Source organism: Neomonachus schauinslandi, chromosome 16 (genome assembly GCF_002201575.2).
Source record: "Neomonachus schauinslandi chromosome 16, ASM220157v2, whole genome shotgun sequence".
NCBI lineage: Eukaryota > Metazoa > Chordata > Mammalia > Carnivora > Phocidae > Neomonachus > Neomonachus schauinslandi.
In genome coordinates, this window is record NC_058418.1 from 1850543 (window position 1) to 1861215 (window position 10673).

The following is a 10673-nucleotide window of genomic DNA, read 5'->3' on the forward strand; positions in this document are numbered from 1 at the left end:
GCGCAGAGCACTCTGGGAGTTGCGGTCCAGAGGCCGGCGCGCGGGCGTTACGTCCCTGTGGCGCCGGGGCTTCATCCTCCCTGGGATCACCTCCCCTTGTCTGAGGAGTAGGAACTAGCCCTGCAAAGCTGAAACTCCCCGGCTCAGAAGTGAGAAGTAATACTCCACAAATGATAAGGGACCGGAAGGCGGTAAGAGGGGAGGGGACGATGCTGCCGAAAGAGGCGGCTTGGAAAGGTCTCTTCATCTTCAAAGAGGTGACATTTGAAGCGCGTCTCAAGCCGGTGCAGCGGCAGCGACGCTCCAGTTTGGGGAAGGAGCGAGTGCAAAGGCCCTGAGGCAGGGAGAAGATTGATGTGTTTGAAAAACTGAGGTAACGCCAGCATAGCTCGTGATGAAAGATGCGGGCGAGGGTGCAGGGGAGGAGGCTGGAGAGCCCGCCCGAGGCAGTGAAAGGGCACCGAAGGGCTGCAGCAGGGGGATGGCGCGTCCTGATTTATACCTTCACAGGAACCCTTGGCTTCTGGGTGGAGGGTGAGTTTGGGAAGGTAAGAGTGCAGGCCGGGGGATCGGAAAGGAGACCGTCGCAGTAGTCCAGACAGAGATGATGGTGTGCTGGGTGAGGGTGGTGGCCACGGGCGTGGTGTGAACTGCGTGGGTTTAGACACACATTGAGGGACACATTGGATGTGGAGCGCAATGGGAGGAGGTAGGGGTACGAGAGGCATCAGTATGCCTGCTGGGTTTCTGCCCCGAGTGCCACTAGTGGGGTGGAAACTGGGGAAGGTGCAGGTATGGAGGAGGAATAGGGAGCTGCGCGCAGATGTGTTAAGTCTGAAGTACTTGCTATGCGTTCACGCAAAGTGGTTTAACATCAGTGTATTCATTCACTAACCGATTATTTATTGAGTTTCTATTAAGCACAGCAACCGTCTCCTAAAACCTCCCCACAAAATGTCTTAACAAAGTAGGGTTTTTTGTTTGTTTGTTTTTAAGATTTATTTATTTATTTTTAGAGAGGTGGGGGCAGAGGGAGAAGGAGAGAGAATCTTAAGCAGGCTACACGCCCCGCATGGAGCCTGATGCGGGATTTGTGATATGCGGTCCTGGGTCAACTGTGTGCTGGAGCAGGCTAGCACATCTCACAAGGGTTCATTTTAAATGTTCAGAAATGTTGCAAATCGGTGGTTAGGTCGTGGACTCCTAGTTTGATCTCAACTGTGGTGAGGTTATTTACAGGAGGGGAGCTGGCAAATGCTACAATATATATATATATATATATATTTTTTTTTTTTCCAGAGAGCTGGCTTTCCAGCACACCCTTGGATAATAGGAAACAAACACATGTAATCTCTACCTTCATTCAGCTTTCATTCTAGTGTGTGGGGGATAGATCTGTAAACCAATAACTAAACAATTCATTGAAACTGCAATGCTTATTTTGAAGAAATGGGAGTTCTGAGAGTATAGAAGGAAAATGACCTAGGTTGGCCAGCAGGGGTGATCAGGAAGTGATATTTGAGCTGTGATCTGAAGGCTGAGCAGCAGCTTTAACATGGGAAGTCAAGATGTGTTTTATTGACAAGGTGTCATAGTTTGATTGGCATTGTCTTTTTCTTTCTTAGTGGAATGTAAAATAAGAGACTATCTTCCAGTCAGTGGTGGTTTGAATTCAAGTGCACTTATTTTTTTTTTTAAATATTTTATTTATTTATTTGAGAGAGAATGAGACAGAGAGCATGAGAGGGGGGAGGGTCAGAGGGAGAAGCAGACTCCCTGCTGAGCAAGGAGCCCGATGCGGGACTCGATCCCAGGACCCTGGGATCATGACCTGAGCCGAAGGCAGTTGCTTAACCAACTGAGCCACCCAGGCGCCCTCAAGTGCACTTATTAATCTGATTAGGGAAGGGTTGTCTGAACTGGGTTTGTGGAGCCCAAATTGGCCATGCAGGTATGGCACAAGGAAGTGTGGAGAAGGGGATAAGAAACCATTAAGTGCTCAGAGGTCCCAGCCCTCCGAATCGAACTAACACCACAGCAGCTCTGACTTTGGTTTTTTGTTGTTCTGCGTCACATTTGTTTGTTCAGAGAAATACATATTGAACACCTAGTGTGTGCCAAACAGTATGTGACACACAGGGGATACAGCATTGAAGAAAACAGCTCCACTCCCATGGAGGTTATATTTGGAAGGAGGGGGATGGGGATTTGAGACAGAACAAACAAACTGAATGATCTAGGTAATTACAGACGGTGATAAATGCAAGTAGATAATAAAACAAAATGAGGGCATTGAGAGTGACCAGGAGGTGACCTGCTTTGGATAGGAGGGTTGTGGAGGATCCTTCTGAGGAGATGACGTTGGAGCTGAGACCTAAAGGATTATAGGGAGCCGGCTACCCAGGGATCCAGGGAATATACCAGTGCCTGGATGTTTTCTATCTCGCTGAGTAGATCTCAGGTAATTATGGGAGTGAATCCCATCACCTTTGCTATATTCTTTTGGCTAAATATACATCACAAGTTTCTTCCACACTCAGGGAAGTGGGTTATACAAGGATGTGATTCATTAGTGATCACTTTAGGGTGTGTCTGCCACACCCAGGTGATCTCTAAAGATTTGTCTAATCTAACTGGCTCATCACATGCTCCTTTTCTCTTTTTGGACAATTTATGTCTCTCCCAAGGGTTATGCATTTGATCAAGAGCTTGGTATTCTCAAGTAAAAGAGGACTCTTCAATCCTCAAGGATATGTTGGTAGCACAGCCACCATCTCCTAAAACCTCCCCACAAAATGTCTTAACAAAGTAAGGGTTTTTTTTTTTTTAAGATTTATTTATTTATTTTTAGAGGGGTGGGGGCAGAGGGAGGAGAGAGAATCTTTTTTTGTTTTTTAAAAGATTTTATTTATTTGAAAGAGAGAAAGATAGCGAGAGTAGAAACACAAGCAGGGGGAGTGGGAGAGGGAGAAGCAGACTCCCGGCTGAGCAGGGACCCCCACCCCTCCAGACACGAGGCTCGATCCCAGGACCCTGGGATCATGACCTGAGCCAAAGGCAGACACTTAATGACTGAGCCACCCAGGCGTCCCAAGGTTTTTAAAGTCATAGAGAAATACAGCCTAATTTCTGTCATTCAAAAATAGAACTCTGAGTGCTTTTGGAGTAAAAATATTGATCCTTTCCCCACCCTCTTAACTTTGGGTAAATTGCCTAATCTTTCTGAATTTTATATTCCTTATCTGCAAAATGAAGAGAATTACAACCACATCACAGAGGTGTTTCGAATGTTAGAGATATTGTGTATAAAAGTGACTAGTAAAGATGGTCTGGGAACAAAAGAAGAATTGGAAGCATGATGATAGGATGGAATAAAAAGATAGATGGTCACTCATCAAAAGAGTGGATGTGGAGGAAGGATTAGAAATTAGGAACTGTTCTAAAAAAATAAATTTAAAAAATTAAAAAAAAAAAACCAGGAACTGTTCTTTGCTTCTTTCTAGAGTTTTATGTGAGTGCATGGGAACCCAGCTGGAGACAATTCCCAGCCTTCTTTGTAGGTCAGCTGGCCATGTGACTAAGCATAAGCCAATGGGGTATTAGCAGAAGTGACATGTACAACTTCCATTTTACATCTTATTTTTTTTATAATTTTTTTTATTATGTTAGGTTAGTCACCATACAGTACATCATTAGTTTCTGATGTAGTGTTCTATGTTCATTGTTTGCACATAACACCCAGTGCTCCATGCAATATGTGCCCTCCTTAATACCCATCACCAGGCTCACCCATCCCCCCACCCCCGTCCCCTCTAAAACCCTCAATTTGATTCCCAGAGTCCATAGTCTGTCATGGTTCGTCTCCCCCTCTGATTCCCCCCCCTTCATTTTTCCCTTCCTTCTCCTAATGTCCTCCATGCTATTCCTTATGTTCCACAAATAAGTGAAACCATACGACAGTTGTCTTTCTTTGCTTGACTTATTTCACTTAGCATAATCTCCTGCACTCCCATCCATGTTGATGTGAAAGTTGGGTATTCATCCTTTCTGATGGCTGAGTAATATTCCATTGTATATATGGACCACATCTCCTTTATCCATTCGTCTGTTGAAGGGCATCTCGGCTCCTTCCAGTTTGGCTATTGCAGACATTGCTGCTATGAACATTGGGGTGCATATGGCCCTTCTTTTCACTACATCTGTGTCTTTGGGGTAAATACCCAGTAGTGCAATTGCTTAGTCATAGGATAGCTCTATTTTTAACTTTTTGAGGAACCTCCACACTGTTTTCCAGCGTGGCTGTACCAACTTGCATTCCCACCAACAGTGTAAGAGGGTTCCCCTTTCTTCACATCCTCGCCAACATTTGTTGTTTCTTGCCTTGTCAATTTTTGCCATTCTAACTGGTGTAAGGTGGTATCTCCATGTGGTTTTGATTTGAATTTCCCTGATGGTTAATGATGTTGAACATCTTAAAAACATGTTTCTTGCCCTCTATTTCCTCTATGTCCCTTCCTGAAGCTGGATTGTGAATAAGGTGCTGGTGAGCCATTTCCCACCCTGCGGATAAGGAGAACTTAGGGAATGGTAGAGCAACGAGATAGGAGGAACCTGGTCTCAGGATGACTTGTGGGACAGGAACACCAGGCTCACCCTCAAGCACAGATGTTTACATGAAAGAGAACTAAGCTTTCTGTATTATTTAAGCTACGGTTCATTGTTCCCTGTGAAAGCAACTGAACAAAAAATCAAACATGGTAGAAAGACAAAAATGCCTTTGACATTCCCTTAGGAAGGAGTCACATGAAGACTACACAGTATATATGGGCAAGTCTGAGATGACCTATTTTTCTTCTGGAATAGTTGCTTCTTCTTCTGACGAAGTCATTGGCTTGCATTCAGGACGGATATTAGATGAACAATGTCTACCACTAACCGTGAGAAGCACGTTGAGTAGGCCAAGGGGCGCCCACCTGTGGAAGGCCCATGGAAACTGAAAGGAAGGTCTCCAATTGGACCCACACTCCAGGACATAGTCACTAAAAGGGCTCTTGGATGGAATGATCCCCACTATTTAAATTAGTCACTCCCTCTTGCTTCATCTTCCCTCGTGTACATATAGTACCTTTTACTTAAATTAACCCCATCAGACATATCTCTGTCTTCTTACCTGGACATCTGCTAGGGCCTCCTGCATGGCTCATTGTCATCCAACTTTGTTGCCAAATATGTGGCTACAGGTGTGTTCTTGGTGGTCTCTGGAGGCAGTAACACCTCTACCATGACCACAGGGAAAATCCTGTGAGGATGGATTTCTGGGTCCCTCCCATGTCCAGATGCCACGTCCTAAAATGGCCCCTGAGGATAAAGCTTCTGCAGGGCTCCCTTCATGTCCTTATTCCTCAGGCTGTAGATAAGTGGATTCAGGGTGGGCGTGAGGACAGAGTAGAGGACAGCAGCCATGCGCCCTTGCATCAGGGAGTAGCTGGTGCTGGGCTGCATGTAGGCAGAGCTCCCAGTGCCATAAAACAGGAGCACGGTGGCCAGGTGGGAAGAGCACGTGGAGAAGGCCTTCCAGCGGCCAGCGGTGGAGTGGATATGAAACACAGCGGCCAACATGCGGACATAGGACAAGACAGTGAGGCCAAAGCAGCTCATGATGACACAGCTGCTAACTGCAGATCCTGCAGCCTCATGGGCATCTGTGTTGGCACAGGCTAGACGCATGAGTGGGGGGATGTCACAGGAGAAGTGGTCAATCACGTCGTGGCCACAGAAGGGCAGGGAGAAGGTGTTGGCTGTGTGGAAGGCCGAGAAAATGAGCCCGCTGCCCCAGACCACCGACACCAGGGAGACGCAGGCCTCGGGGCTCATGGCTGCTCTGTACACCAGGGGCCTGTAGATGGCCAGGCAACGATCGAAAGCCACGGAGGTGATGAGAAAACACTCTGTGGACCCAAGGCAGACAAAGGCAAAGAGCTGGGATGCACACTCACGGAGGGAGATCTCCCCGGAGCCCAGCGTGGTGGCCACCAGGGCCTGGGGCAGGGTGGTGGACACGGAGCAGATATCCACCAAGGAGAGGTGCTTGAGGAAGAAGTACATGGGCGTGTGTCACGGCGGCCATGATAGCGATGTTTCCCAGAATCTCAGTGAGGTAGATGAGAAGGAAGGTGGCAGCGCTGAGCAGCCGTAACTCCGGGACAGCTGAGAAGCCCCGGAGGAGGAAGACAGAGACTGCAGTGAGATCGGTCATGAGCTCAAGGAGCAGTGCGGGAGGGGAATAACGAGACAATAGCAAAGACCTAGGAGGAAAAGAAGGGGGGTGAGCTGCGTCTGGATTAAACACACATACACTCTTCCCTAGAGGTCTCAGATTCCAAATACTCACGGAGGCCTGGCAGATACATATATCCGTGAATCTGGCGCAGTGTCATGGTGGGGGTGTACGGAATGTTCTGTTCAAGTGAGACAACTGCTCTAAGCTCCCACCAGCTGTTGCTGGGGGTCCAAGCACTGCCAGAGCCTCTGATATTTGTCAAGAAAAGCCCAAATTCCAGGTTGTTTTTTACATGTCAAATTTCCTGGGGCGCCTGGCTGGCTCAGTCGGTTGAGCGTCTGACTCTTGATTTGGGCTCAGGTCGGGTGATTTCAGGGTCGTGGGATCCAGCCCCATGTTGGGCTCCCTGCTCAGCGCAGAGTTTACTTCTCCCTCCCCCCACCCCCGACCGCTCATGCTCGCATGCTCTCTCTCTCTGTCTCTCTCAAATAAATAAATCAAATCTTTTAAAAAATGTGAAATTTCCTGACTTCTGTATGTTGGCAGGAAGTTCAGATTTAAAACACTGTGCATATCAAATGGGACCTCCAGTTTAAGACTTTTGGTCTTGTCATGCGTATTTGCTTCACAACTCCATAGCATCTTAATTATGATACCCAACCCAAGGCCTTCTAATGATCTGTCTCCCCCAGATCTTTGAGCACCCCCCCCCAAGTGCAGGGCCCACTTCTTACTCGTGTCTTTGTTTCCCGGCATCCAGCATTGGAGGTGGTGTAGAGTAGGGAAGTAGTGCTTAGGATTCTCTGTGACTTTGGACAAATACCTTAATCTCCCGGAGCCTCAGTTTCCTCCTCTGTAGAATGGGACGGTGTGTGCTGTGAGGGTCATGTGAGGTACTGCAAGAAACATACTTAAAGCAAGACCTGGCAAGTGGCAAGCCATCACTAAAGGGTGGCTGTTACTATTATCAGTTTCTTTGTAAGTGTGTGTTCCTTATTTTCCTTTCCATTATGGTCCCTGAGCTGCTGGGATTGCGTAATAAAATAGACATGAAAAAATATTTTTAAACTTCTTCATGGAAAGTATTACTTTTCTCACACTCCATCAGAAACCCCGCCATTGTCACTTCCAGTGCTATGGAACAGCGGCCCTGGATAGCTGGGTGTGGGCCTGGCACTCCCAGCTGAGTCTCGGTGGTCTCCTTGGGGACATAAATCACCTCACTCGTTATCTGCCTCTTATAGGCAGAATAATGCCTGCCCCCCAAAGTGGTCTGTGTCCCCGTCCTCGAACCCTGGGGCTATGTGACCTTCCATGCCAAAAGGAACTTTGCACATGTGATTAAGTTGAGGCTTTTCAGATGTGGAGATTATCCTGGATTATCCAGGTGTTACGGATGAATTGTGCACCCCCCCCCCACTCCCAGCAAAAAACACGTTGCAGTCCTAACCCCCAGTACCTCAGAATGGAACCTCATCTGGAAATAGGTCACTGCAGATGTAATTAGTTAGGATGAGGTCCTTATAGGAAGATGGTCATAGGAAGACAGAGACACACGGGAACGCCAGGTGATGACAAAGACAGATATTGAGACGATGCATCTACAGCCAAGGAATGCCAAAGATGGCTGGCAAACTACCAGATGCTAAGCTAGGCAGAGGCGGGGGAGGGGGCCCCTGCAGGGGTCAGGAGGCGTGTGGTCCTGGGGACAACCTGATCTCAGATTTCTGGCCTCCAGAACTACGAGAGAACACATTTCTATTGTTCGAAGACACCCAGCCTGTGGCACTTGGCTGTGGCGGCCCCAGCAGACTAATGAGCAGGCGGAAACCACTGTCGCCACAGGGCTCCTTCACAAGATGGGAGAGAGAGTCAGAGAGGACAGGAGCACAGACTGGTGTGATGTGGGTCACCTGCCAACGGAGGCGGGCGCCCTGGCAGTTGGGACAGGCAAGGACTTGGATTCTCCCCAGGAGCCTCCGGAAGGGAAGGCAGCCCCACCAACTCCTTGATCTTGGCCCCGTGAGACCCACGTCAGACTTCCAGCTCCCCATACTGCGAGACAGCGCGTGCGTGTTGTCCCAGGAGACTGCGTCTGCAGTGAGCTGCCACGGCAGGGCCAGGAACTTATATCCCCTCCCTGCATCCTCTGCCCTCGTTTTCCTGTTCTGAGATTCGCCCTCCGTCATGGAGAAGTGGAGACTCCCCACATCCAAGCAGGAGAGAAGAAACAGTACAGTGCATAGCCAGTGCCACGTCTCCTTCTCCTCTCCTCCACGAGCTTCTCCAGAGAACGAACATCGTGTTTGTTCCCCTCGGCAGGACACAGTGGATGGACACTACGGAGTGTCTCACTGCGATATGATTGATTTCAATGTGTCTGGAGAGAGCGTGTCAGGCTCCCAGCTTTTCAGATATTCTGCTCAGGGAGGGGCTGCAATGTGCCCCGAGGTTCCAAAAAGGGATGATGAGTGAAAAGAACCATGGCAGCAGTGTCTACCACCACAGAGAACCCGGGCTTCGCGTAGAACACACTGGCCAGCTGGGGACTGCTTCTTGCATTCAGATTCCTTACACCTTGACAACTCGTCTTGCTGTCTCTCGGCATACCGTTATCATCTCATATATTTTTTCAAAATTCACTAGGAACAAAAACGTGGCATATCTGCATGCCGTCACTTGGGGAGGAAGCAAGGTTATGCGACGGGGTGTGTGTCACGGGGCCTGGTACGCAACATATGAATGATAACCTGCAGCCCTTGGCGTGGTTCATTATTACTCTTGTTTCAGCTTTTCTCTCCTGAAAACGGAGGGACTTGTGAAGGCATTTCCAATGGTTCCACAGAGCCCTCGGGAGTCACCAAGGCACGGGGAGCTTTTCTGTTGGGACCCAACCCTTTCCTCCAGCCAGAGCCAGTTACATGTTTACCTGTTATATTGTTATGGATTATCAGAACACTTTTCATTTGATGACAGGTTTCTGCCATGAAAAAATTAGTTTGAAAGTCGCCAGAATTGGTACTCACAACCAAGAGGCAGGTTGTCATGGTTTACAGAACAGACTCAAGAGAGAATGCCCGGTCCTGCCACTTACCAGCTGTGTGACCTTAGGTAAATGACTTAACCTCTCTGTGCTTTGCTTCCTTTATCCGTAACACCTAGGAATAACGACGGCCATCCCTTCGCCACTCCATGGGATTGTTAGTATGTGCAGAGTACGTGTGGAGCTCTTAGAGCACGCCTGGTGCATAAAACTGTGAGTCTTTAGGAAGAGTCTCCAAATGGAAGAGTCTATGTTTCTCAGAACTGTGTGGTATTACCTCATCATGGATGTAAATTAGAATCCCACCAACATCCTAATCTGAAGCGGTGGAGAGGAGCAGAGCGCCTGGATTTGAGCCATCAGCCGATGGGAGAAACGAGCCTGGCTGACGAGAGACACAGAAGCATCGATTCTGGGAGTAGCATGATATTTTAGGAACTGCCTCTTCACCAGAGCCTGAGTGTTCCCTAGCGGTTCCCACCTTGCCGGCTCACAGCCTTGGCTTACATGCCTCCACTCACAGGGAGCTCACTCAGAGCAGTGGTTCTCAACTGGGGATGATTGTGTCCCCCCAGGGCACATGTGGCAAAGTCCGGAGACATTTTTGGTTGTCACGACTGGGGAAGATGCTAGTGGCATCTAGTGGGTAGAGACCAGGGATGCTGCTGAGCATCCTACAGTGCACAGGACAGCTCCCCCCTCCCCCCACAACAAGAATGATCTGGCCCCAAAATGTCAATAGCACTGAGGTGGCCTCTCTGACTGAGTCTTGAGTCCCTTATACTACATCAGCAGGATAACCGGCATTTAAATATCCCTTCCTGAGAGCCAGACACAGAACTGAGTGCTTTCCATTCAAACCACTTAATCCTGCCCACCACCCTAGAAGGAAGGCACTATTTTATCATCCCTATTCACAGATAGAAAAGCTGAGGCACAGGGGTGTCTGGGTGGCTCAGTCAGTTATGCATCTGCCTTCAGCTCAGGTCGTGATCCCGGGGTCCTGGGATTGAGTCCCGCGTCGGGCTCCCTGCTTAGCCGGGAGTCTGCTTGTCCCTCTCCCTCATCCCTGCTCGTGCTCTCTCTCTCTTTCAGTCTCCCTCTCTCTAAAATAAATAAAATCTTTAAAAAAAAAAAAAAAAAGAAAGAAAGAAAAACTGAGACACAGAGACGTTAAGCACTTTGCCCAAGGTCTCAGAGTTAGTAAGTGGTAGAGCTACGGTTCAAACCTGGCTGACGAGCCCCGTAACCACAGGCTTTAATCACAGCTCTGCTGCCTCCAGTCATCCCAGGCATGAGATGGAAGCCATTCGGAAATTTAGAGCAGCCCGACTTACCTGGCTGAGTGTA

General features: G+C 48.5%; 1 protein-coding gene across 1 annotated transcript; it reads right to left on the reverse strand.

Moving 5' to 3' along the window:
- Positions 1-5346: 5346 nt before the first annotated feature.
- On the reverse strand, positions 5347-6256 carry LOC110573664 (olfactory receptor 5V1-like). Its single transcript, XM_021682284.1, is given in 2 exon segments — positions 5347-6115; positions 6117-6256. Coding segments are annotated over 2 exon segments (909 nt in total).
- Between the last annotated feature and the right edge of the window lie 4417 nt (positions 6257-10673).